This window comes from Impatiens glandulifera, chromosome 2 (assembly GCF_907164915.1).
Source record: "Impatiens glandulifera chromosome 2, dImpGla2.1, whole genome shotgun sequence".
NCBI classification, from domain to species: domain Eukaryota; kingdom Viridiplantae; phylum Streptophyta; class Magnoliopsida; order Ericales; family Balsaminaceae; genus Impatiens; species Impatiens glandulifera.
In genome coordinates, this window is record NC_061863.1 from 24,247,787 (window position 1) to 24,275,359 (window position 27,573).

A 27,573-nucleotide genomic window follows, 5' to 3' on the forward strand; every position below is an offset into this window, starting at 1 on the left:
GGTTATGAGATACTTAAAGAAAACAAAAGATTACATGCTCAAATATCAGAGGTCAAATAAATTTAGGATCATTGGATATTCTGATTCTAATTTTGCGGGATGCCAAGATAGTAAAAGATCGACTTCAGGCTATGTTTAAAAAAAAGGTCAATGCCGACGGTTGGAGTTGTCGGTATTGGGTTGTAAACTGTCGGTAATTGGTAATAACGACAGTGAAAAGAGCTGTCGTCAGTCGTCGCCATTGCCCTTGTCGTTATTGCTCAAAAACACAAATACCAACTACTTTAGTGCCGTCGCCATAGAATGTTCTATGCTGACAGCTCAAACAGTCGCTATAGAGAAGTAAATGGCGACCACCCTTACTGTCGCCATAGAGAAGTAAATGGCAACCACTATTACCGTCGCCATAGAGAAGTAAATGACGACCACCCTTACCGTCGCCATAGAGAAGTAAATGGCGACCACTCTTACCGTCGCCATAAAGAAGTAAATGGCGACCACAATTACCGTCATCATATTTATGTACCGACAAATTTTACCGTCGCTATAGACTAGAGAATCATTCCAATTTTCTTTAAAACATGATATACTAATAAATTTATAAAATATTAAAAAATAAATTATATTCATAAATATATCTACTAGTATAAAATATTTTATTTCAATATTCCCAAAGTTTAAATGTTTAAAATCTAAGAAGGCATCAAAATTTACATAATGAAAATTCCAAATTTGGGATTTGAAGATGGCGCAACTGTCTGTCTCATATGCTTGTCTTTTTAGCTCCAGAAACGGGTCCAGGACTTTGCAGCAGCATATTTGCTTGTTGATTGCAATTGATCTCCAACTTCTATATTTATTTGATGAGATACCTTCGCTCTCTTTACTTGGGCATCTGAATCTGAACATCGATTTGGCGTTTCATGTATATGACATTTCTTCATCATACATTGGTCAAGTTCCATTGAAGTCAATCTTGACTCTTTGAATTAGTCTCACACTCAAGGGTTGTTTCTTTATCTGAATGTAAATGTAAGATTAGACATGATTAATAGAAAAACATATAAATGAATAAAGAATTCTAAAAACAATACAAACCCTATACTTTGGATTCATCCACATCCATAGCCACATCTAAGTAAATAAAGAATTCTAAAAACAATAAAAGACAAATTACCTTTAGATCCATTCACATCGATAACCACATCTTTCTCTTCAGCAACAACAAAAATGTAATTATTTATAACAAATTCTCGAACAAGAAGTCCTCTAGAGCATCCTTAATTGAAAATCCAGAATGTTAAAGAAATTAAGCAAGGTCATATAGTATTAGTCTTTCACATTGTAAGATCAAGTTCTATTAATATTCAAGATAATCAGAAATTAAGCATTTGCAGCTTCACAAGGAATAACTCACCTTGAAGTCATGCTTAAAAGCTATCTAAAGTTGACCTTCACGTACTATGCGAAATTTCTCATAAACACTCTGTTGAAAAGCTCATCCATAAGTCAAAATCATTAATTCAGACGCAAGTCTAAACTCACGTGAAAAATTTTAGATAGAGAAGCTCGTCAATTAGCTTTAGCAACTCTCTTTTACGAACTCTTGCTCAAGAGCTGAATCCACATTCAACTGAATCACCTCTGAACTAAGTGCCTTCAATGTCCTAATACTTCCTGCCAAATGAGTAAATATATGACTACAACAACACACCAATTTTATATAAGTAAAAACAACTTTCATAACATTTTTAAAAAGCCAATTTAATTATCTATTACCTTGGTGTTGAGATGATGGAGAACTACTCCAACCTATCTACATCTGCAATTTTTGGCACCACGAAGAACCTAGGCACAATAAACAAGTTTCTAGTATTGACAATTATTTCCAATAACCTTTTTCATGTCTACTCCCACAACATAAGCTCGCCCACTTCCCATGACAATATAGGTCACTTGAACCCCGGAGAACACATAACACAGTCGGCTAACCTCACCAGATCAGCCCCAAGTCCAACCTTCCCAACCAACGGAAGGTTCTTATGTGTCAAAACAACCACCCTTCTTCAATTTTTTATGTCAATGTCTAAAGGAGCTTACTCACAGTTGAGTGACATTCCTTCGCGATGGCTAGTCTTAGGCTCGGGCATCTTGGAATTTGCATCAACCTTGATTATGCCACAAACCTGTTGTTTTTCAATAAAGTTCTTGACAACATCCTCTAGCAAGTCCCAAGATCTGCTCACAAACTCTATTGAGAAGCTAGTGAAGATGCCATTTGTGCCTGCTAGAAGAAATCTGTGAAAGAACCCGCTTTGTGGGATTTTGAGATTTCACCCAAGGAAAGAAGTACAACTTTGCGTCTTCCTTATTGTACCACCAGGTAACACATTCAAAAGGAATAACTGGGGCATTACCCTTCTTGATCATTACCAATTTCTCTTCTTTCTCCGGCATTACAATCCTAGCAACACCAGCGCCTATAAATGTTAACCATTGTCGAATGTTAGAATGTTAAAAATAGAAAAAATAATCTCAAGGAATAGGAACGGGACATGAAGGGTTGTTTCAAACAGAATCAACTAAGTTATTTTCTCATGATTTGATCACCTGAAAACTAAGAACTCAAGAACATCCATCACAGCTATAAAAGAATCTATTGCAACGGTTCATTATTTGCATCCAATTTATCTTACGCACACCTATGAGGGGAATTTGGGAGCCTAATCTATCATTTTCCCGTTGTTTTTAAATAGTCAACTGCACAACAACGAATATAATATAATAAGGATAACACCTAAAGATCTTATCATATAATACCATCTCTTAATGAGCATGAGATTCAAGACAACTATAAATTCAGATTTCATTTGTGATTAGGGTAAACATTGAAGGATTGTCTCTGCCAAAAGAAAGATTAATAAAAGATTGAAAAACAGGAAGAACAGTCATATCCAAAACTTAATCCGATCTACCGCTATAACAGCTAATCAAATTCAGTAAACGGATCAGTCGTTCTACGAATTGATAAGATTTAAAATCTTTGTAATATTCACTCTGTACCATGCTTAATTAGATCAACATCAAGAAACCAATAGATCAGCTAAATCAAACATTAGAAATCTTAACTACGAACACAAATACTACGGAAAAAGCAACTGATGCATAATCCTTCATTTATTGGAAGCAGAAATTCGATTAAGGATTACAGAACTTAGACAAGATCCAGAAAACATTAAGCTGAAAATTGAACCTAGAGCTTTAATCGATCAAGAGTGAGAGATGATATCAAATTGATAAGATCGTGCACACATACAATGCAAGAAGAAGATATATTTTGATTGTACCTTGGAGAACGGTGCATGAGTGATGAAATCATAACCTTATCCCTAGAAGAAAGATGGACATAAGCTATGATAAACACGGTAAAAATTAAATAAATAACTACAATGACGGCTCCAACCGGGAATTTTCAGCTCCTTAGGCGTCGTTGCCCTATTGTAAGTCGTGATTCCATGTGGCTAATCTATCACACCTTGTTGCCTATGCTGATCTATTATTGAGGCATTGTTCATTCAGAACTAGTAAAAGGAAACCCCTGAATGTATCAACTATACAACGGATAGATGCAGCAAGGCATAATAAGCAGTATAGAGACAGAGGGAGATAATCGGTTGAAAGGATTTTGTATAATGTTTCCCATCCTTGCACTGTTTAATAAATGCATCATTTATCAAATTCTTATTAAATAAATATTATTAATTTCATATTTATTTTTTTATAATTTATAATTTTTTAAAATTAGTTTATATAGTATATATTTAGATAACCCTTTTATATATAAAATTATTTGAAAAATACTAATTTTAAATTTAATTATATAAATACAAAATTAAATATATTTCATATTTTTATATATAATAACTAATTTAATGAATTAGAAAATAAATAATCTAAATTATTTATTTAAAATTTAATTATCAATACTAAAATAAAATTATTTGAAAGTGTTTATAATTTTTTTTTGTCTAACCACTCAATTTTATTAATGAATCAAATTGAAGATTTCATAATTGATTTTTTTATAATAAAAAATATATATTATAAATAAATAAAACTTAAGGATATACGACGAGGGCAACAAAAAATGGTCGGAATAAAGGGTCTAACACCGACTAATTTTTAAGTGGTCGTTATTGATACTTCTTATACCGATGGGAATGAGTCTGGTCGGCATATATATACCAAATGCCGACTGTTTTTGAGTCCGTCGGCATATGACGTCGGTATTGAGTCATTTTTTACTAGTGTTATCTGTTAGTTGGAGAAGCTATATCCTAAAAGAGTGATAAACAAATACTTGTAGCTTCTTCTACCACGATAGTTGAATTCATAGCATGTTATGTTATGAGGCATCAAATCATGATTTATGGCTAAGAAATTTTGTCATAGGGCTACGTATTATGGAAGGAATTGAAAGACCGCTAAAATTGTATTGTGACAACAAATCAGCCGTATTGTATGACAATAACAACAAGAGTACAAAAAAGTCAAAATTTATTGACATTAAATTCCTTGTTGTTAAAGAAATTATACAAAATAGACAATTAAGCATAGAACATATATGAACAAACATCATGTTAGCATATCCTCTTACAAAAGGCTTGGCACCGAAGGTCTTTCATGAACACACTGCTCACATGGGTATTTTAGTATTTGAGGATCTTTAGTTTAAGTGGGAGTTTATATTATATTGTTATTCTATGACTTTAAAGTATTTGTGTATACACTTATGTTTTTTCAATTATGATAATGTTTAAAGATATTTTGACAATAATGTTAAAATTTTGATCTCACTTAAGTAGGACTAATTGAACATTGACATGAAAAGATCACCGTGCATGGAATTTTCATTCCTCACATTCATCATATGATTTGTTAGTTAATTGTATTTATTTATGTGATCACTATTGGGTCTAGATTTGATTAAATACAACGACGTGCTCTTTGGTCCTATATTGATATAATAAATTGATAAGATTGTTTATACAACATTTGAATGAGATGACACAAAACTTCGCACACATTATGGTTGTTACATTTATTTTTTACACTCGGATCTTGTCACTTCTTAATTGCCCAAAATCTGATATGTTTCAACTTCTTTTCTTCTCGTAAGTCGTGATCCAATGCGAGATTGTTATAATTTATGGGTCACTATTATAATAAATAATTGTGTAAATGTCATCTATTAATTAAGCCAAAATAACGAGATTTAATGTGAAATCAAGTTTATAGGCTTATAGGTGTATTTGCCATGAATATAAAGAAAAGATACCGAAGTGGACTTTCTAATTTTATGAATGGACTAAATTAGAAATATTCAAACCAAAATAACTAACATTATGGTTATTTTGTAACTGTATGGTCCTCATTTGAGGTACGATCAAATTTTTTTTGGGTCCCCATCAATAGAGAGAAAAAACTAATTTGACGTACTCATCAATTGGAAGATCCATCCCATTTCTAAAGGAAGAGAAGATTAAAAAATCTTTCAATTCTAAATAGAGGAAGATGAGTACAAGCACATTTCCGCTAATCATAATTTTAATTTCTCACAAATATTATTAGGATTTAATTCAGATAAATCTAACCATATATATTTTTTATTTATGATTTTTAAAGATTTTTTGAACCGAATTGGATGGTGATAATAGTCTTATTGGGATAATTATTATGATTTTTCTTGAAAGTTTGTTAGTCATGATAATACTTTAGATGTTTATAAATTCATGTTGCTTTATATTATATGTTAGTTATTTAAGTTTAGTTTTAAGACTGGATAATTTATTTAGGCATTTTTACTAATTACTGAAATAATCTTATGTAGGTTTGAGTGCAGGTTTATAATGAGTGAGAAATTAAAGTTATTTGTTAAACTCTTATTAGTGAATTTGATTATATTAAAAAAAAAATTTAGCCCTTATTAGTAAATTTGATTATATTAAAAGTACTATTTAACCAAGTATATAAATCATATATATTTGTGATATTGTGAATTTTGTAAAGAAAATAATGTTATTTTAAGTTGTTTTATTTAAATAGTTATATTGCGTTAGGAAGAGTTATGTCATATGGTTTATTTTATAAATAATTATATTTTGTTTTCACAACATTTCCACACAAAGGTACACTTAACAGGATAAACTTTCTTCTTTTTTTGATTTTACTTGATGAAGAATTCAAATACTTAAAACATGATTGAAGAAATGATTTTTCTCCCTTTGAATGCTCTCATTTAGTTGAATTAAATTAATATATATACAAAAGTGTGTAATTTTATTATAAGATTTTGATGTTTTTTTGATTTTGTTTGATGAAGAGTTCAAATACTTAAAACATGATTGAAGAAATGATTTTTCTCCCTTTAAATGCTCTCATTTAGTTGAATTAAATTAATATATATACAAAAATGTATAATTTTATTATAAGATTTTGATGTGTATATATATTAAAAATAAATAGCACATAAATAAAAAAAAATAAAAATTAGTAAATAAAAATAATATAATTGAAATTAACTGTATTTTCTCATAATACTTTTAGCGACGGTAACTTTTTGTGGCTAAAATAATGGTGACGAAAGCAATAGCTATGGGCAAGGATGGCAATTTGAAACCGCCCCGTGAAAACCGAACCGAATTGCCCCGTTTGGGACGGTTTTTCCCCGAAACCAAACGAGGATGGGGCGGGGATGGTATTTCTGTCCCCCGCCCCGACCCGCCCCGATTTCACCCCGTTTTCACCCCGACTCTGCCCCGAATACCATAAACATAATTAAATATATTAAATCATCAATATATTTATTTATTTACTATATTTTATAAGAGTATTAAAATTATTTCTTTATAATAATATAAAATTTTAATATATTAAAATATATATTATATTAAAAAATTAGTTTATATAATTTTATTGTATAATATTTATTTATTTTTTTAAAATAAAAATTACTAACGGTACCCCGCGGAATTCCCCGAAACCGAAAAAACCGAACGGGGCGGGGATGGTATTAAAAAAATCCCCGAAATTAAAACGGGGCGGGAATGGTAATTACATTCCCCGCCCCGAACCGCCCATTGCCATCCCTAGCTACGGGGCGACGAGTTGATCTCTCTTCGCTATTGATATTTAGCGACGAGAAAGATTCTTAGCGACATTATTTTCTTTGGTTATTAGCCATTTTAGACTCCCTGTATAGAAAATTTAGACTTAAATAAATTTCAACCACAAAATGATCAAATATTTTTAGTTAATAATATGGACAATTTTAGCAATAATTTCAACCAACACTGGTGAAAAACGGGTCAAAACCGAGAGTTAAAACTCTCGGTTTTGACCCTATAACTTTCGGTGAAGACACCTTACCGAGGGTTTTAGTAACCCTCGCCATCCCTCGCTATTGACACTCTCGGGACTTCCATAAAGAGAAAAACCGAGAGTTATATGAAAACTTTCGTATTTTTCTCTTTTTAAAAAACCGAGGGTTTTATACAGACCTTTCGGTTTTCCTATTCGGGTAAAAACCGAGGGTTTTGCAAAGAACTTTCGGTTTTACCCGAAGAGGAAAACCGAGAGTTATATACAAAACCTTCGGTTTTCCTCTTCGGTTAAAACCGAAAGTTTTGTAAATAACTCTCGGTTTTCCTCTTCTTGTAAAACCGAGAGTTCTTTGCAAAACCCTCGGTTTTCTCCTTTTCAAGAAAACCGAAAGTTATATGAAAACTCTCGGTTTTTACCCGAATAGGAAAACCGAAAGTTTTGTAAATAACTCTCGGTTTTCCTCTTAAGGATAAAAACCGAGGGTTTGTCATATAACTCTCGGTTTTCTCATTGGCTTAAAACCGAGAGGTTTCTAATATCTCTCGTTTTTTTCAAAAAGAGAAAAACCGAGAGATTTCAATATTACTTTCGGTTTTTTCCCCTAAATTTTTCAAAATGTGCGGATTATTTTGCTCGCCACCAAAACATAACCAAAACCTGTTCAGCCAAACCAATATATTAATGATAAAAGAAATGCAGCATACATTAAACGATCACATTAATTGATCGTGAACATTACAAAATTCGAAACCAAACAAATATTCCGAACTATCTGTTATAAGTTCAACTACTATAATGAAAACATGTTCATAATCGAAACAACCTTAGCTTGTGGGGGGAGGAGGTGGTTGTTGCCTCATATATAATTCGATTCTCTCCATTCTCGCGTGAATCTCTGACTTCTCCCTCTCCATTTTTTCGGTTATCTCTAACTTCTCCCTCTCCATTCTTTCCACAATTTCTTTCTTTTCCAATTGCATTTCATCCATTGTCCGCCTTCTTTCTTCATCTCTCTTCTCCAGTTCCTCCAGCTTGAGCTTCATTATTTGATTCTCTTCTAACAATCGCTCATTGTTTCGCTGTGAACTGTTTCCACTACGACGATCCTCACGAAAGTGTGTGGGTCGGACGCCTGATCCCATTCCGAAGACGACCCCGTGTTTTTGTTGTCCGAACACCCTCTCCGTCAATTCAAAATCAGATATTCCCGGTTCGTTACTAACAACCTCCTCCATCTCAGCCTGCACAATTAAAATAAAATATCATTTCTATAATAAAAAAACTAGGCATATTCAATTCACTTACAATTTTCTCTTGCACGTGTTCGTCCGGGACGGGTGTTGGGTTTTCTTGTGTCGGTTTTGGTGTACGGGTCCTCTTGAATACTTCAATTACAGACGGTGGCCGTCCCATTTCAATCGCCTGTTGAAATAAATGATTTATATAATTAATAACAATCTTTATATTAAGTTATTACAAATAATGTACTTACCAACTCGTCTTCAATTTGTGCAAACGGTCTACTTCCCGTTCGATGTGGGAATTTCAGATTCTTCCGATTCTTCATATTTGTAGTACTGTGTCTCTGTATTTGAAATAACAAATGAAGTTAGATTAATTAATATCAACTCTAATTTGAATTATGAAACCTTACCTTAAACGTTTCTGTGAAGAAATGGTTGCGACACACGAATTCCCAATCGTCTCGATCGTAGTCCGGTGGAGGATTAGCCAGTACCGCCGCCTCGTCTCCGTTGTGGACGCGGATATAATTCGTGTTCAAATCCGACCGCCATCTATCCCATATCTGATTGGCGTGTCCCAACCCCCTCGTTCGAAAAGAGTCAATGTCACCATTAGTCGCTTCGAACGGATCCTGAAAAAAATAACATCCAAATGTGAAAAATAATTATTTAATAACGTAATGTTTAATCAAGTAATAATTATTAACCTTGATAGCAGTCCACAGTGAATCCAATTGGTCTGCACTTAAAGCCTTCCACTTGAGAAGACGGTGTGAGACGGCTGCGGGGCTCCGGATAATCGACCCCACATGTCTAGACCAACGTGTCCTTCCCACGTCTGTACCGCCTGGCCTCCCATCCTTGTCTCTAAACGTTAGAGGGATCCTCGTCCCCGCTTGCCTCTTAGACAGCGCAATATTCTTGTTCTTCCCCCGTCTCTTGCGGGCAGAAGATTCTTCAAAATTATCAAAATCTTAATTAAATATGTCAATCAATTGAAACACTAACTAATTTGTAAACGAAATACCTGTCGATGATGGGTCGGGAGTGGTCCCGTGCTCCTCCTCGTCATCCTGCTCCTCGATAGGCTCCTCAAGACCCTCGTCTTCAGCCTCAGCGCTAGGCAGGTTATCAGCAGCGAATGTGCTCTCTATATACTCTGCGATGTCATCAATATCGTCTTCACTCTCGTATGTTCGGGGAGGCGCAGTAGCTATCGGGACCACAGGAATCGGTGGTTGGTCTCTCGAAGACGATCCTCGTTGCTTTAACACCTCGGATTGGGCAAGTAGGTTTTGGTAACTCTTATCCAATTTCTTGGGTGTCTTCCTCATACTCTTCCAAACTGTTTTAGGACCTTCAGACATTCTTAATTCACACCATTAATAAAAATGAGTGAATACTTGAAATAAAGTAGTAAGAAAAATGAATATAAAGTTAAAAATATAATTAAATCTACCTAATTAATTAATATGAACTATATGTTTGTAAACCGCGGTTTTATTTTTGTCACAATCTTCCAACCGGGTCGGGCTGACATATCAGGGGCGTAGAATACTTGTTTTGCTTGACTCGCCAATATATACGGGTCTTGACTTTGCGTTTTCAATATTCGGTTTACATTTACACTTACGAAGCCATATTTATCCACTTTCACTCCTAGTTCCCCCGAGTGTGTATCAAACCACTTACACTTGAATAAAACAACTCGTTTGTGAGAATAGTATTGTAATTCGATTATATCCGTCAAAACTCCGTAGTATGACATAGTTTCAGATCCGTCAAAATGTCACATTAGATTATATTAGTTAGGAGTCTATATTGGAAAGAAAAAATACTCTAATTTAAAAAATTGAAAATGTAAAAACCGAAAGTTATATAATTAACCTTCGCAAATACACATAAAAAACGAAAGTTGTATATATAACTTTCGGGTTAGATGGATAATTCCGAAGGTTAAATATTTAACTGTTGGTTTTATCACTTTCAAATTTGTTAAATTCTTTTGTTTCTCACCTTCTAATGACCTTAAAGAACATCGATTTAACACATTTGTTATCCTTACAATATTGTACAATCCATATGATCAAACATTAAACAAATTCTTCACATAATCAAACATAAACATTCATACATATATAAATACACTTCTCTATAATAATCAAACACAATCATAAACATTTCAACATTAAACACAATATTCATTTTTAAAATATAACCCACACTTGATTATATTAGTTAGGAGTTAAGATTAGTGGCTTAAAAACAAAATTATTTAACAAATTAGGAATTGTCAAAACCGAAAGTTATAACATAAACTTTCGTTTTTATGTATATTTGCGAAGGATTTACATATAACTCTCGGTCCTGAACATAGTTAAAACCGAAGGTTTATTTTAAAACCTTCGGTTTTTACCCATTCCCATACTTAGAAAAAAATCTGATTTTTTTAATGCTAGGCAAAAACCGAAGGTTTATTTGAAAACCTTCGGTTTTTACCCATTCCCATACTTAGGAAAAAATCTGATTTTTTTAATGCTAGGCAAAAACCGAAGGTTTATTTGAAAACCTTCGGTTTTTACCCATTCCCATACTTAGGAAAAAATCTGATTTTTGTAATGCTAGGCAAAAACCGAAGGTTTATTTTAAAACCTTCGGTTTTTACCCATTCCCATACTTAGGAAAAAATCTGATTTTTTTAATGCTAGGCAAAAACCGAAGGTTTATTTTAAAACCTTCGGTTTTTACCCATTCCCATACTTAGGAAAAAATCTGATTTTTTTAATGCTAGGCAAAAACCGAAGGTTTATTTGAAAACCTTCGGTTTTTACCCATTCCCATACTTAGAAAAAATCTGATTTTTTTAATGCTAGGCAAAAACCGAAGGTTTATTTGAAAACCTTCGGTTTTTACCCATTCCCATACTTAGAAAAAAATCTGATTTTTTTAATGCTAGGCAAAAACCGAAGGTTTATTTGAAAACCTTCGGTTTTTACCCATTCCCATACTTAGGAAAAAATCTGATTTTTTTAATGCTAGGCAAAAACCGAAGGTTTATTTGAAAACCTTCGGTTTTTACCCATTCCCATACTTAGAAAAAATCTGATTTTTTTAATGCTAGGCAAAAACCGAAGGTTTATTTGAAAACCTTCGGTTTTTACCCATTCCCATACTTAGAAAAAAATCTGATTTTTTTAATGCTAGGCAAAAACCGAAGGTTTATTTTAAAACCTTCGGTTTTTACCCATTCCCATACTTAGAAAAAAATCTGATTTTTTTAATGCTAGGCAAAAACCGAAGGTTTATTTGAAAACCTTCGGTTTTTACCCATTCCCATACTTAGAAAAAATCTGATTTTTTTAATGCTAGGCAAAAACCGAAGGTTTATTTGAAAACCTTCGGTTTTTACCCCAATTTTAAAAAAAAAATTGGTCAAAACCGAAGGTTTTCAAATAAACCCTCGGTTTTGGCAATGCGGTTTTTTTTTAAAAATTTGTGAAAAGTAATCAAAACATAATTATTTAATAAAACATATTAAACCAAACAAAACAAACATAATAACAATAATTCAAAAAATATTAAAACATAACAGTCATAAAATCCATAATAAATCTACAAATTAATTATTAGAGGGGGTGGAAGGAGCGGGTGGTTGATTCAGTCGACTCCTCAACAAGACAAGTTCCTGTTCGAGATTCTCTAATCTCTGAGACATTTCGGCCCGGTCCGCTTTGATTTCACTAAGCAAACGACCTCTTTCGGCATCCCTTAGTCGGATTTCTTCCATTTCCAGCGTCATCTTTCTGACCTCTTTCTCACGTGCCGCAATTTCAGATTGTGTTATCAGATTCTGGTAACACGGATGCAGTTTCTCCGGTGTACGCCGAAGTCTCTTCCATGTCGAATCATCACCCATATCCTAAATGCATTTCAGATCATATATGTATATATATATATATTCATCAAACAAAATAACGTAAACTAACATAAATCTAAATCTTTCAATAAACAAAACAAAAAAACCAAATCAAACAAATTACCTGAAGAGAAGAACCCGCGGCTTGGCTTGGAAGAGGCAGGCGGCGGCGGAGGCGGAAGAGAGAGAAAGGAGAGAAGCGAAATGAAAAAGAGAAGGGTTAGGGTTTGTATTTATAGAGGTTGAGGCCGAAGGTTTTCAAAAAACTTTCGGTTTTCATGTTAGTCAAAACCGAGGGTTTATTAAAGACCCTTCGGAAAAAACCTTTTCAAAATTTAGAATTTTTTTTTATTGATTAAAACCGAAGGTTCTTTGTATAACCTTCGTAATTAAAAAACCAAGGGATTTCAAAACCGAAGGTTTTTACAAAAACCTTCGCAATTAACCCACATCCAACACTTAGAATTTTTTTGGGTTTTTTGGGAAGGTAAAAACCGAAAGTTCTATGTAGAACTTTCGGTAATAATGAATAAACCCGAAGGTTTTATACCCCTCTCGGAATCTATTTTTAATAGCGAAAGATTTGTTCCTCTCGGGAGTATTTAGGAGAGGTTTACAAAACCTTCGGGAAGAACCGTCGGTAAAGGTCCTTTTTTTACCAGTGCAAAATAAAAATAAATATACTTCAATCATTTTTAAGTGAAAATATTATTGCAATTATCCCAATGTATATTTTTGAATGGAAAGGTTATTGCTTCATGGAAAATTTAACAATTCCTCATTTTATATTGAAAAATTCAGTTGCAATTTAACCCTTTTTTTAGTGACTAAGAAACGTGGTTAACTTGGTTAGTAAATAACACTAAAAAATGTTATAAAGTATGATTTTTAAAAAAAAAAAAGATTAGTGCCATTTCATTAAAAACCTTAAAAAAGGGAATTGAATGTCAAGAAACAATGTTAGACAGACCTATACCTTTGTTGAAAGTATCAAATGAGTTTCAAACAACTGAATTATAGAACAAACAGAAGAACAACAATTGAATTACAAACAAGTCATCAAACAAGAATTATTTGAACATTCATTACCTTGTAATGATTTTATAGGAGATATTTCATCTTTGACTGAGCTTTCAACTGTCTTCATTGATTAGAACTTTCCTCCATGTATGTATGAGAGCGTTGCCATCATAAACAATATCATCACAAACTTTTTCTTCTGTTCTTTTTTTTGTGTTAAAAATTATTGTATTTATTTCTCTCCAAGTATTATAGACCAGGGCTCCAAAAAAATATTTGAAAACATTCGCGTAAAAGTTATCTCCCTTAGCTTTTTTTCTTTACAAGCTATATGATTTCGTTCCATGTACCTGTAAATTTAGTGATATTCATGTTCTGAGCAAAATTGATCCACAACTGGATACAAATGCGCACTCCCCAAACAAGTGGTCATTGTTTTCCTCTTTTACTGCACAGGTTGGGAAATTGACGTCTGGAATATTCATATACTTCTTAATGATGTTTCTTGTCGCCAATCTTTTCATGAATGTCAACCAAAGAATGAATTGATTTCGAGTTATAACCTTTGAAGATCAGACTATTTTATGTCAATCGACCACCACCTCCTTTGTTTTAATGATCTCTCATGCTTTTCCTGCCACAATCTTTTCATTCATAACGATATTCCAGCTCTTTGTATCAATGTTTCCATTGAACTGTATATTATTGATCAGATTCGGAATTTTGATTCCTTCTGAAATACTTCTAAGAATAGAGCTGCATTTTCGTTTTTACAAGAGACAATTTCTTCTGATTCTAACTCTGATAGATTGGAATTCCTCCCGAAGAATTATGGAATTATTCTCTAGCCATGGATCGTGCCAAAATAATATTCCCCTTCCATTACCGATTTTGAACTTTATCATCTGATATGTCTCTTTTCTGGTTCTAAGAATTTTGACCATGCCATTTCATTTTTGATTTATCATGTCCATATAAAGTAAGATGTCCATATAAAGTAAGAATGGGTCATTAATGTATGACCAAAACAGTGATAAATTAATATAAATCAAAAGATGCATGTAAGGATTAATGGAAAAACAACTCAAATTCAACTACTTTCATTTATTTTGCTGCTGAAAATAGACTAAGACGACTGAGAGACAAAATACCAACACAATCTGTGTTACTAGTAATTTCTTTCATAGAGAATAAGTTGAGAGAGATTGGAATGTAAAGAATTATGATGGCTCGAATATCTAGATTATTATGATGATATTCGCTCAAGTTGAATAATCATACTTATTCAATAATGTTTGAAACAACCAATTAAATTTTGATTGAATTACTAAAATTATATACATAACCGGAAGCTCATTTCATGCATAGCTATATAATGTATTCATAATAATTTGAAATGTTACCATAATTTATTCCATGTATGAAAATATTAGTTATTTCTACCCTTTTCCGAGGGCAAAAATAATCATGTTATATTTATATATATATATATATATATATATATATATATATATATATATATATATATATATATATATATATATATATATATATATATATATATATATATATATAACTATACACACATATTTATATATATTAAGCACCAAAAACATCTAACTTGATAATTATTTCCTGAATGGTAGGCCTAGTTTGATGGGATGAAATTGTGCATGACAATGCAACATCAAGAACCCTCAAAGCCTTTCTTCTTTCTTTCCCTTCCACAACAAACTCAAAGAAATCCCATTCCCCCTTCTCAATCTTTTCTTTCCTCTCCTCTATTATATTTTCCCTACACTCCATAGCCTTAGCCCCTCCCAATAAGTCCAATAACAATACCCCGAAATTGTATATATCACTCGTCTGGCTCAAGGTATCAAGATAAAAACTTTGTGGATGAACCGACGATGACGATGGAGACAATGAGGACTTGTGCTTCCCATTATCCACAACTTCCAATCGATCGGCCAACTGAGAAAAACCGTAGTCAGACAGACAAGCTGTGAAGTCAGTGTTAATCATCACATTAGATGATTTAATTTTTCCATGAACATTCATTTGGAACTTATTGTCATGGGAGGGAGATAATGAATGGATGAAAAGAATGGCCTTTGTAATGCTGCATATAATTGTCATCCTTTGATTCCAATCCAAGGAAGTGTGCCCAAGTTTCCTTGCCCCTAAAAACACAATATATAGTAAAATAATTATAATATCTTGACACTAAGAGGGCTATGGTCAACAACAATTTTAATTTCTACATTTTTATGTTTTGATTTAGAACTTTTATTGCTTGTTGAATTTTTGTTGTACATTTTCTTATAGTCTCATTGTGTTGAAGCGAATGGTAAATCATGTCATAACATGATTTGTATTAGTTAATTATGTTGGCTCACCATATATATAATCTTCAACTAATTAACTGTGTTTTAAAGAAAAAAATGTCTAGATCTTTTAAAAATAAATAAGAAATAGAAGTGAATGAAAATAGAAATTACCACTAAGCAAGTCATCTAGGCTTCCCATGGGGTAATAATCACAAGCAAGTAACTTCATCCTCTTGGTGTACAAATAAGCCCTAAGTGGCACCAAATACTTGCAACCCAAGCTAACTTGTGCTAGAAGCATGACCCTCTTCCCGAACTCTTTTTGCTTAACGATGACCTTTTTAAACCTCTTAACCGCATAAACACCATAACATTTTCCCTTTTTCATAACCACTTTCTCCGTCATTCCCACTCGGCTCTCCCCAATCACCCCTACCGATGCCCTTAGCACCTCTCTCAATGTCACGTTTACTTCATTACATATTCTATTGCAGAAGACGAATGGCACATCGATATCCATGAAGCTGAATATACAATCCTCGTAATCCAATATGGAGATTGACCGACAACTACCGTCTTCATCGCCATTTGGAACAGGGTTTTTCGGGCTGGCTTTCTTACTAGGTTTTGTGTAAGCTCTAGATAACATGATTGATTATTTGAAGATGCTATTTTCACTCTTTGTTTGATCATGGGATTCAAAAGTGGATCCTCATGGTCCTTTTGTCGAGACAAAACTCTTGGTGTGTTTGAATGTGATTGGAGAAAAATGGGGTTTCGTTGATATTATCGAAAAGGTGGAAAATTGCAATGAGGTTTAAATTTTAATATAGTTGGAGTTGTGGGTAAATTCCAAAAAGGGAATCCATAGGAATAGGCTTCAGACTGTTATTGGTCGGCCGTATGAATATTTAATTGATTTAAGTAATAAAATAATGATGGTAGGTTTCGTCCCGTGGCTTCTTCTTGTTGATGGTATGATAGCTAAATTACAGCATTGGAATCATAGGACTCAACCGCCTGCACTATAGTAAAATATTAATTGACTAGTCAATTTATGTATCTCTCCATTTATTTTTTACCTATTATATTGTCATATAAGATAGGTAATATCATCTGATTAAAATGAATATATTAATTATAAAATTAAAAATTTAATTATAATTGTAAATATTTATTTAAAAAATATTATTTATATATTATTATTACTATTATTATTTATATATATCATTAAGTATTTTTATATTTTGGTCATTTAAAAAAATATATAATTGATATAAAAATAATTTAAAACATGGTAAAGTAATTTAAATGACAATAGTGATTTATAAATATAAATCACGTGATTCATTCTCAAACTATAAAGTCTTAATTAATTTGATGTGAAAAATGACTTTGAGAAGTTATTGTAATTAAAAAGTATTAATAAGTAACTGACAATAAAGAAGAAGTTATATTTATAAAATTAATTAAGTTAATTCAGTTATTTGAATGAATGGTAACTTTTTATAATTTAAAAATATAAATTCTATACTTAAAAAAAAATGTAAAATTAAAATTATTTATAAAGTCATAAAATATTATTATAGTAAATTTTAAATTATAAGAGCTTCAAGAATAAAAGTTTACCTAAATTGATCTCGTTAACCTATTTTTTAATCATAACATTATAAAATTTTAAGAGGAAATTCGAAATTTTAACAGTCTTTTGGTCTATTTTTTTTTTTTAGATTGGTTATGTATAATAAGGAATCTAAACTTTATTTTAATTTGTTTCTAAATATATTTTTGTATTTAAACATATATATATATATATGTATAATATTATAACTTTAAATATTATACAAATTAGGAAAATTTTCGTGCGATGCACACGGATAAGAATAAAAACAAAATAAATTAAAAAATTATAATAATATGTATTCAATGTTTAAAATTCTTAATAAATCACGAATAATATATTAAAATAAAAAATAAAACGTTCTCATTCTACATTTTATTCATTTCGGTAAAACAACTTATTTTCTCACATGTTTCATCACATATTTTTTCCGAATGAATATCTCATCTCGTGAATTTACACTCCACTTTATCAAACAAATATTTGATTCATATTTTTTAATAATTAGCATCGTGACCTCACACTTTGGTCAATCAAATATTTGATTCATATTTGTTTAACCACTTTTAAATGATATCGGTCTATTATTCCTCGACAAAGAACATCTCAATCACACTTGGTTAAAGGTTGTACTTGTTTTGTTAGGTTGCAAGTTCAAAATATACAAATAACATTTTTAATTTTATTTTTAACAGTTTTAAGTTTTGGGTGGGTCAACCCACAATCCGATCAAACTTTCCATTTAATCTCACATATATATCCAAATTAACCACAGTTCTCGACCCGACAATCCGGACACTTTAAAAATTAAGCATCATTATATATATATATAGAGAGAGAGATTAGTTAGTTAAAAATTTGAACTTTTATTGTTAAAATGTTTCGCGTTCATCAAATTTGATATTGAATCTTAAATATAAATATAAAGTGTTGTTAGCCTAGTTGGTTAAAGGGTTGTATTTGTTTTGTTAGGTTGCAAGTTTGAAACATACAAATAACATTTTTATTTTTATTTTTAACCGTTTTAAGTTTATGGGCGGGTCAACCCATAAACCGACCCAAGTATCCATTTACTCTCACATATATATCCAAATTAACCACAGCTCTCGACCTGATAATCTGAACAATTTAAAAATTAAGCATCATTATATATATAGAGAGAGAGAGATTAGTTAGTTAAAAATTTGAACTTTTATTTTTAAAATGTCTCGCGTTCATCAAATTTGGTGTTGAATCTTAAATATAAACAGTTGTTAGTCTAATTGGTTAAAGAGTTGTATTTATTTTGTTAGATTGCAAGTTCGAAACATACGAATAGCATTTTGAATTTTATTTTTAACTGTTTTAAGTTTATGGGTGGGTCAACCCACAATCCGACCCAAGTATCCATTACTCTCAAATATATATCCAAATTTACCACATCTCTCAACCCGGCAATCCGGACAATTTAAAAATTAAGCATCATTATATATATAGATTAGTTAGTTAAAAATTTGAACTCTTACTGTTAAAATATCTCGCGTTCATCAAATTTGGTGTTGAATCTTAAATATAATGTGTTGTTAGCCTAGTTGGTTAAAGGGTTGTACTTGTTTTATTAGGTTGCAAGTTCAAAATATACAAATAGCATTTTTAATTTTATTTTTAAACGTTTTAAGTTTATGGACGAGTCAACCCACAATCCGATCCAAATATCTATTTCTCTCACATATATATCCAAATTAACCACAGCTCTCGACCCGACAATCCGGACACTTTAAAAATTAAGCATCATTATATATATATGTATTATATTGAACTTGTTAATCAAATAATTACATATAAGAATTTTTTAAAAATTAAAATTTTAAAAAAAAACTATTATTTATTATAAATGCAATATAATTAATGGATGTCATTGTGTAAGACTCTTGGTTTTCATATTCCACTATTATGTAGACTTTTGGTTTCTATGTATTTAGTCCTATAAATAGTATCCCTTTGATATACAATAATATATTATCTTGTTGTTATCTCTTTTGTTCATTATCTTATAGATTTATAACACGTTATCAGCACGATAATTTTCGATCCTGAAGCAAAGGTCGAAGGCTCCCTCCTCGTCTGTGGTAGCCAAATTTTCGCACCTCATTTATGAAAACCAAATCAATCAAGATTGACAACGGTATTCTCTTATACTTTAAATCTTAACTATTTCATCTAATAATTTCATGTCCAACCTTACGAAATTAGAGTTCAAGACTCTTGACATCACCGGAAAGAATTACCTTTTATGGATTCTAGATGCTAAAATTCATCTTGCCGCTAATTGTCTTAGAAATACCATCAAAGATGAAAACACTGCGTCCGACCAAGATAAGGCCAAAACAATGGTTTTCCTTCGTCTTCATATACACGAAGGTTTAAAAATTGAGTATCTCACTGTGAAAGATCCATTGGTCCTATGGAACAATTTGAATGAAAAGTACGATCATTAAAAAACTATCATTCTTCCAAAAGCTCAATTTGAATGGTTGCATTTGCGCCTACAAGACTTTAAATTAGGGAGTGAATATAATTCTGTTTTATTTTGGATTACTTCTCAACTCAAACTATGTGGAGAAACTATTACTGACGGAGACATGTTAAAGAAAACATTCTCCACACTTCATGCATTGGATGTTCTCCTGCAGCAGCAATATCGAGCAAAAGGTTTTGAGAAATATTCAGAATTAATATCATGTCTATTATTGGCCGAACAAAATAATGAGCTTTTGATTAAAAATCATGAGTCTCGTCCAACTATATCGAACTCATTCCCTGAAGTGAATGTGGAATCATATAATTATAGAGGACGACATCGTAGTCGTGGTCGTGGTCGTGGTCATTTTTCAGGTCGTGCCCGCAGAAATGGTCATGGACGTGGTGGTGGTGGTCAACACAATATCCGCAACGATGATAAAAAGGATCAAATTATTAAGACCTTGGAAAACAAATGCTATCGTTGCGGCATGAAAAGTTATCAAGCATAGCTCAAAGGAAAAGGGACTATCGAGTCCAACTTGACTTCGGCTCCCGGGGATGATAAAATAGCTTTTGGACTCAATGACTTCTCCGGGTTTGACGTAGCCGATTTTCTTGTCGAGCGTGAAGATAAGAATTAGGTCATTTGATATTTTGTGTTTTCTTTATAGTATTTAATAAAATTTCGAAAAATATAAATAAATAAATAAATAAATAAAAATAAAAGCAGTATTAATTAATGTCTTATATATATATATTTAGTTTGATGATGCTTTTTGTATTATTATTATTTGTTTGTTATTAATTATTAATAATATATTTTATTTAATAAAGGAAAATAAGATTTCTAGAAGCGAACACGTGATGAATGAAAAATGTAGTTCTCTCATAGATAGTGCCTCAACACATACCATTTTGAATAGCAATAAATTTTTTATTTCTTTGGTGATGAAAGAGACATATGTGAATACAATATCGAGTAGTTCAAAAATTGTTGAAGGCTCCAGAAGAGAAAATATTATATTACCTAAAAGAACAAACATTTGTATTGATAATGCATTGTATTCGCCCAAATCTCGAAGAAACTTGTTGAGTTTTAAAGATATCCGCGGAAATAGATATCACATCGAGACTTCAAATGAAAGCAATAAAGAATATTTATCTATCATAAGTATCATCTCGGGTAAAAAATGTTATTTAGAAAAATTACCTACAGTTTCCTCTAGATTATATCTCACAAACATAAGTGTTGGCGAAGTACATGTAGTTACAAACCAGAAGTTTGTCGGCAAAATAAATTTATTACATGTCATGATAGATTGGGACACCCTGGAGCTATTATGATACGAAGAATAATTAATCATTCATGTGGGCATTCACTGAAAACTAAAAAAAATTCTACCCAATGAATTTTCTTGTGCTGCTTGTTCACAATGGAAGTTAATAATAAGGTCATCACCATTTAAAATCAGGACTGAACCCTTGCAATTTCTTGAAATAATACAAGGTGACATATGTGGGTCTATTCATCCACCATGTCGACCATTTAGATATTTTATAGTATTAATTGACGCATCAACAAGATGGTCACATGTGTGTTTATTATCAACTCATAATCAAGCATTTGCAAGATTGTTTGCTCAAATTATCAAATTACGAGCTCACTTCTCGGACTATTTAATTAAATCTATTCGTTTTGATATTGCTAGAGAATTTGTCTCACATTGATAAAAAGTCTTCAACTAATTGCAAGATCATTGCTTATGAAAACGAAACTTTCGATACAAGATTGGGGACATGCTATTTTACATGCAGCGGCATTAATTCGTATCAGACCTACACATTATAATGAGGTCTTCCCTTTAGAAATGGTTTATGGTCAGGAAACAAAAATTTTCCATTTAAGAATTTTCAGATGTGCAGTATATGTGCTAGTTTCTCCACCACAACGCACAAAGATTGGACCTCAAAGGAGATTGAGGATATATGTTGGATATGAATCACCGTCTATAATTAAATATCTTGAGCCATTGACGCGTGACTCATTCACGGCACGGTTTGCCGACTGTCATTTTAATGAAATGATATTTCCAACATTGAAAGTGGTAAATAAGTAGTTGGAAAAGGAAATAATCTAGCGTGAGTTATTATTAGCTCACTACGATCCTTGTACAAAGCAATCTGAACTTGAAGTTCAGAAGATCATTCACTTGCAAAATTTAGCAAATTAATTTCCATATGCTTTTACTGATCCGAAAAAGGTTACGAAATCTTATATTCCAGTTGCAAATACTCCAATTAGGATTCATGTCCCTGAAGGACAACCCACTACTACTAACGAGCCTAAAATGCAAGTGAAGCGTGGTAGACCAGTCGGTTCTAAAGATAAAAATCCTTGAAAAATAAAAGAAGTAATGGCTCAAATTGAGGAAACAATTACTCTAGAAGATCTAGAGTATCCAGTCCTTGAAAAAATGATTCCAGAGGAATCACAGGTACCTGAAAATGAAGAGATCTCTATAAACTATGTTTTGACTAGAAAAAGATGGAATCGAGATGAAATCGACGTCGATGAAAATTTTGCATATGTTATATCATGTGATATTGTTAAAGAAGATGAGGATCATGAACCAAAATATGTAGAAGAATACAGACGGAGAAATGATTGGCCAAACTAGAAAGATGCGATTGAAGCTGAATTAAAATCACTCGCAAATCATAATGTTTTTGGACCTATCGTCCGTACCCCTGAAGGTATAAAACTGATCGGTTATAAATGGGTGTTTATAAGAAAAAGAAATGAGAAAAATGAAATTGTCAGATATAAGGCATGACTTGTTGCCTAGGGATTCTCACAGAGACCTGGTATTAATTATGAGGAAACATATTCTCTTGTGGTGGATGCAACAATATTTAGATATCTAATAAGTTTATCAATACACGAGAAATTGCAGATGAGATTAATGGATGTTATTACGGCATATTTATATGGCTCCCTTGATAACAACATATACATGAAACTCCTTGAAGGATTTAAAATGTCAGAAGCATTTAATTCAGATCGTCAAGACCTTTACTCGGTTAAATTATGCAGATCTTTATATGGATTTAAACAATCTGGACGTATGTGGTATAAACTTCTTAGTGAATATTTATTAAAGAATAGATTTCAAAATGATCCAATATGTTCATGTGTGTTTATTAAGAGATTTGATCCCAATTTGTAATAATTGCAATTTATGTTGACGATTTGAATATTATTGGAACTACTGATGAACTATCTGAAACAGTTAGTTATCTTAAAAAAGAATTTGAGATGAACGATCTGGGAAAAAGAAAGTTTTGTCTTGGCTTACAAGTTGAGTATTTAGATAATGGAATTCTTGTCCATGAATCTTCTTATACATCAAGAGTACTAAAAATATTTTTTATCGATAAAGCACATTCCATGAGTAGTCCAATGATCGTGAGATCGCTTGATGTAAATAAAGATCCATTTCGACCTCGTATGTGTGATGAAAAACTAATTGGTCTTAAAGTACCATATCTTAGTGCTATTGAGCACTAATGTATCTAACTACTCATACTAGACCTGATATATCATTTTTAGGAAATTTATTAGCGAGATATAGTTCTTCACCGACAAGGAGACATTGGAATGGAGTTAAGCATTGTAGGAGCTCCTCCATTATCATTCTCCATCCATCCTCTCCTCCAAATCTTCAACATTTACAGATACTCGACTTTATCAAATTTCTGTCCTTGAGACTCCATTATTTCAACGTCACCTCTAAGGAGGTTTAGTACGCACTAAATGCTTGCTTCGTCAATTTTTAACATCTCCCCATTACTTGGTATTAGATTAGTCCTTCTAGCATCGAACTTGCTCAAGAGGTGACATCATAGTTCGAATGGGCATTTTTAGATACCCAATGACAAGAGGGAGACAAAACCAATGGCTTTGACAGCCTCTTACTAAATGTCTGAGAGTTGTCGGATGAGCTTATAAAGGCCATTTGGAGAAGTTTGGATGTTTAAATTAGGTTGTTTCCTTGCACGAATGGAAGAAGTAGGGACGGGGGTGAAGAAAGATTCATCTTCGATAACTCGACTCTATAAAAGAAGGAAAATGACAATAAAGTTTTGACAATCAAGTTTTGAGAAGATGACAATTGTTACCTTGAACAAATGGATGATGAAGGGGGTGAAGAATCGGGTATGGAATAAGTAGGGGTGAAGATGCGGGAATGAAATAAGCGGTGAGTGAAGAAGCGGGAATGAAAAAATGATGGTGGCGGGTGATGAACGCTTCCTCTTAGATACCTAGACTCTGTAAAAAAGAAAATGAAAATCCAGTTTTCAGAACATTAAAATCAACTTTTAAGAAGATGAAAATTGTTACTTTGTAGGAATGGATGAAGAGGGGCGGGGAGTGAAGAAATCTTCTTCTTAGATACCCTACATCTGTAATAGAGAGAAAATGACAATTCAGTTTTGAGAATATTACAATCAACATTTAAAAAGAGGACAATTGTCACCTTGTAGAAATGGAAGAAACGGGAATGGATGAAGTGGGAATGGAAGAAACGGGAATAGAAGAAGCGGGGGTGGGGGTTCGGAAAGTTTCCTATTAGAGGAAGCTTTTCTTCCTCTTATATACCTTCAAACTGAAAACAAATATTTGATTTAAAAAGATTAAATGTAATGTCTGATAAACTAAAATGTAATGTCATTTAATATTAGTTGTAATGTCATTTAAGCTGAACTGTATTGTTATTTAAACTAAACTATAATATCTTATAACCTAAATTGTAATGTCTTATAACATAAATTATAATGTCTTACAACCTGAACCGTAATATCATTTAACTTAAATTGTAATGTCTTATAACATAAACTGTAATGCCTTATAACCTGAACTGTAATGTCATTTAACCTAAACTATAATGTCATTTAACATAAACTGTAATGTCTTATAACCTACATTGTAATGCCTTATAACCTTAATTGTAATGTCATTTAACGTAAACTATAATGTCATTTAACATAAACTGTAATGTCTTATAACTTACATTGTAATGCCTTATAACCTTAATTGTAATGTCATTTAACCTAAATTGTAATATCATTTAACCTAAACTGTAATATATTTTAATCTAAACGATAATGTCTTATAACCTAAATTGTAATGTCATTTAACATAAACTATAATATCTTATAACCTAAAGTATAATGTATTATAACGTAAACTGAAATGTATTTCTAACATTTGAAGTCTAACATTTCTAACAATAAATGTCTAATATTTCTAACATTTTATTTCACTGTCTAAAACGTTATAATCGATTGTTACCTTTCATTTTCAGCGTTCTTAGAGAACTTCCTCTTCTTAGATTTGTTCGCTTTGTTCGGACTCTTCCTTGATTTGTTTGGACTCTTCCTTGATTTGTTTGGACTCTTCCTTACTTGTTCTTAGTCTTCTTCAAGGCATCATAGACCACCGTTTGTTTTTCTGAATTTTAAACATTACAAAAGCTTGTAATTTAAACAAACAATTGTACTTAAGTAGTTTAGAAGAATGAACATTTCTTACTATTTCGAGATTGAAGAACGGAACTTGATGTAGAATAGAAATGCAACTAAAAGAGTTTTAACTAAACTTGATATAGAACGGAAATGCGAATGAAAGAATGCTACATGAACTTGATGTAGAATGGAAATGCGACTGGAAGAATGCTAATGTTAACAAAGTTTCCTGGGAACGATGGACTATATCATTGATACAGTTTCTTTCTACAGTACATGATTTAAACCCTATAATTGGATTGTTGAAGCTAAATGGGAAACTAATTACTTTGGAGCTAACAGAGAAGCCATTGGAGGTTCCCATTAATAAATTATGCTTAGGTGAGACTTGAGACAAATAAATACAATTTCTTTTAAAAAAATGATTTAAATGATAAGTATGAAGTTTAGAATACAGTTAACAAGTAGTGTTTTTACATAAGTCCTCTAGAAACATACAAAACAAAAAAGGAAACCAGGCCCTTCGAAAAAAGCAGCCCTAAAATGGATTAAGGTTTGAATCATTTGTATCTTCACACGACAGTATGTTTGAACTTTGTATCGTACTCATACAATTGTAGTACATTAAAGCCATAAAAAGTATACATAATCGGACACTATTTTGGCCATGATTAAATTACCAATAAAAATGGAATGAAAAATAGGGTTATCAAATATACTACTTAGTAAGATGCAAACCACCTCTTATGCATAACCAGCATTATTCCTGCACATTAAGTAAAATTGGCTCATCGAATTAGTTTTAAAGTAAGCTCAATTCAATAATATTTCTCAATATTCTTTTTTTATATCAAATGCATCAATAAACATACTTGTTTGCATTTTTTGTGAAAAGGAAAAATCATGTATAAAAAATGGTTTACTTAAACAAGATGGAAACACTAGTTGTACACAATCATTGGTAATAGTAATATCAATTTTCTATAAATTATCACCACGTTCATAACTCACCAGACCACCTCCATCATCATCATCATCAAAATCAGATGCTATAGCTCTTGAGTCTTACCCCAACATGATCAATAACTAATGAAACCTGGATTAAAGTTAGCTTAGAAAAGAACATAATATATATTTACATAATTCATTTCCTATTAGAAGACGCTTACCTTGATAACCCTACCAGCAATCTCTAATAGCCCATTCAAAGTTATAGCCGTCTTGGCATCTTTAAATTTCGAAAACTATAAGGGTGTTTGGTAACCTTGAATTGGTATTGGAATTAGAATTGGAGGGTCTAATTCCAATTTTTATGTTTGTTAGACACTTTAATATTAAGAATTGGAATTGGAATTAGAATTTCAATGGAATTCAATATAGTGTAATTTGATAATTCTCAAATCCAAGATCGGAATTGTAATTCTAAATTAACATATTATTCACGTTTTTGACATGTTTAACACGTTTTTCACACATTAAATATGTTTAACACACATTAAACACGTTTAACACGTTTTTTACACGTTTAACATATCTTCATGTTTTTGGCACGTTTAACACGTTTTTGGCACGTTTAACACGTTTTTAATATATTTAACATGTTTTTCACATCCTTGACACGTTTAACACGTTTTTGACACATTTAAAATTATTTTCACGTTTTAACACGTTTTGACATGTTTAACACGTTTTTCACATTTTGACACATTTTGCACGTTTTCGAACGTTTAACAAGTTTTTCACATATTTGGCACGTTTAACACATTTTGACACGTTTTTGGTTTAACACGTTTTCACATTTTTGACACATTTAACACATTTTTAACATATTAAACACGTTTGTCGTGTTTTTAGCACGTTTATCGTGTTTTTAGCACGTTTATCGTGTTTTTAGCACGTTAACACGTTTTTAACACGTTTTTGACATGTTTACCACATTTTTGACATGTTTTGGCACGTTTAACAAGTTTTTCATATATTTGGCACGTTTAACACGTTTTTGACACGTTCTAATGTTTTTAACACGTTTAA

The 27,573-nt window shown here is 31.9% G+C and overlaps 1 protein-coding gene and 1 pseudogene across 1 annotated transcript; both read right to left on the minus strand.

Annotated features, from left to right (window-relative positions):
• Positions 1-321: 321 nt before the first annotated feature.
• On the minus strand, positions 322-13,690 carry LOC124924513 (annotated as a pseudogene).
• Positions 13,691-15,162: 1,472 nt separating this feature from the next.
• LOC124924514 (probable inactive receptor kinase At5g58300) lies at positions 15,163-16,581 on the minus strand. Its single transcript, XM_047464542.1, has 2 exons — positions 16,065-16,581; positions 15,163-15,746 (listed from the first exon to the last, which is right to left on the minus strand). Exons 1-2 carry the CDS (start codon positions 16,540-16,542, stop codon positions 15,163-15,165), a joined length of 1,062 nt encoding a protein of 353 aa, XP_047320498.1. The 5' UTR covers positions 16,543-16,581.
• Positions 16,582-27,573: the final 10,992 nt, after the last annotated feature.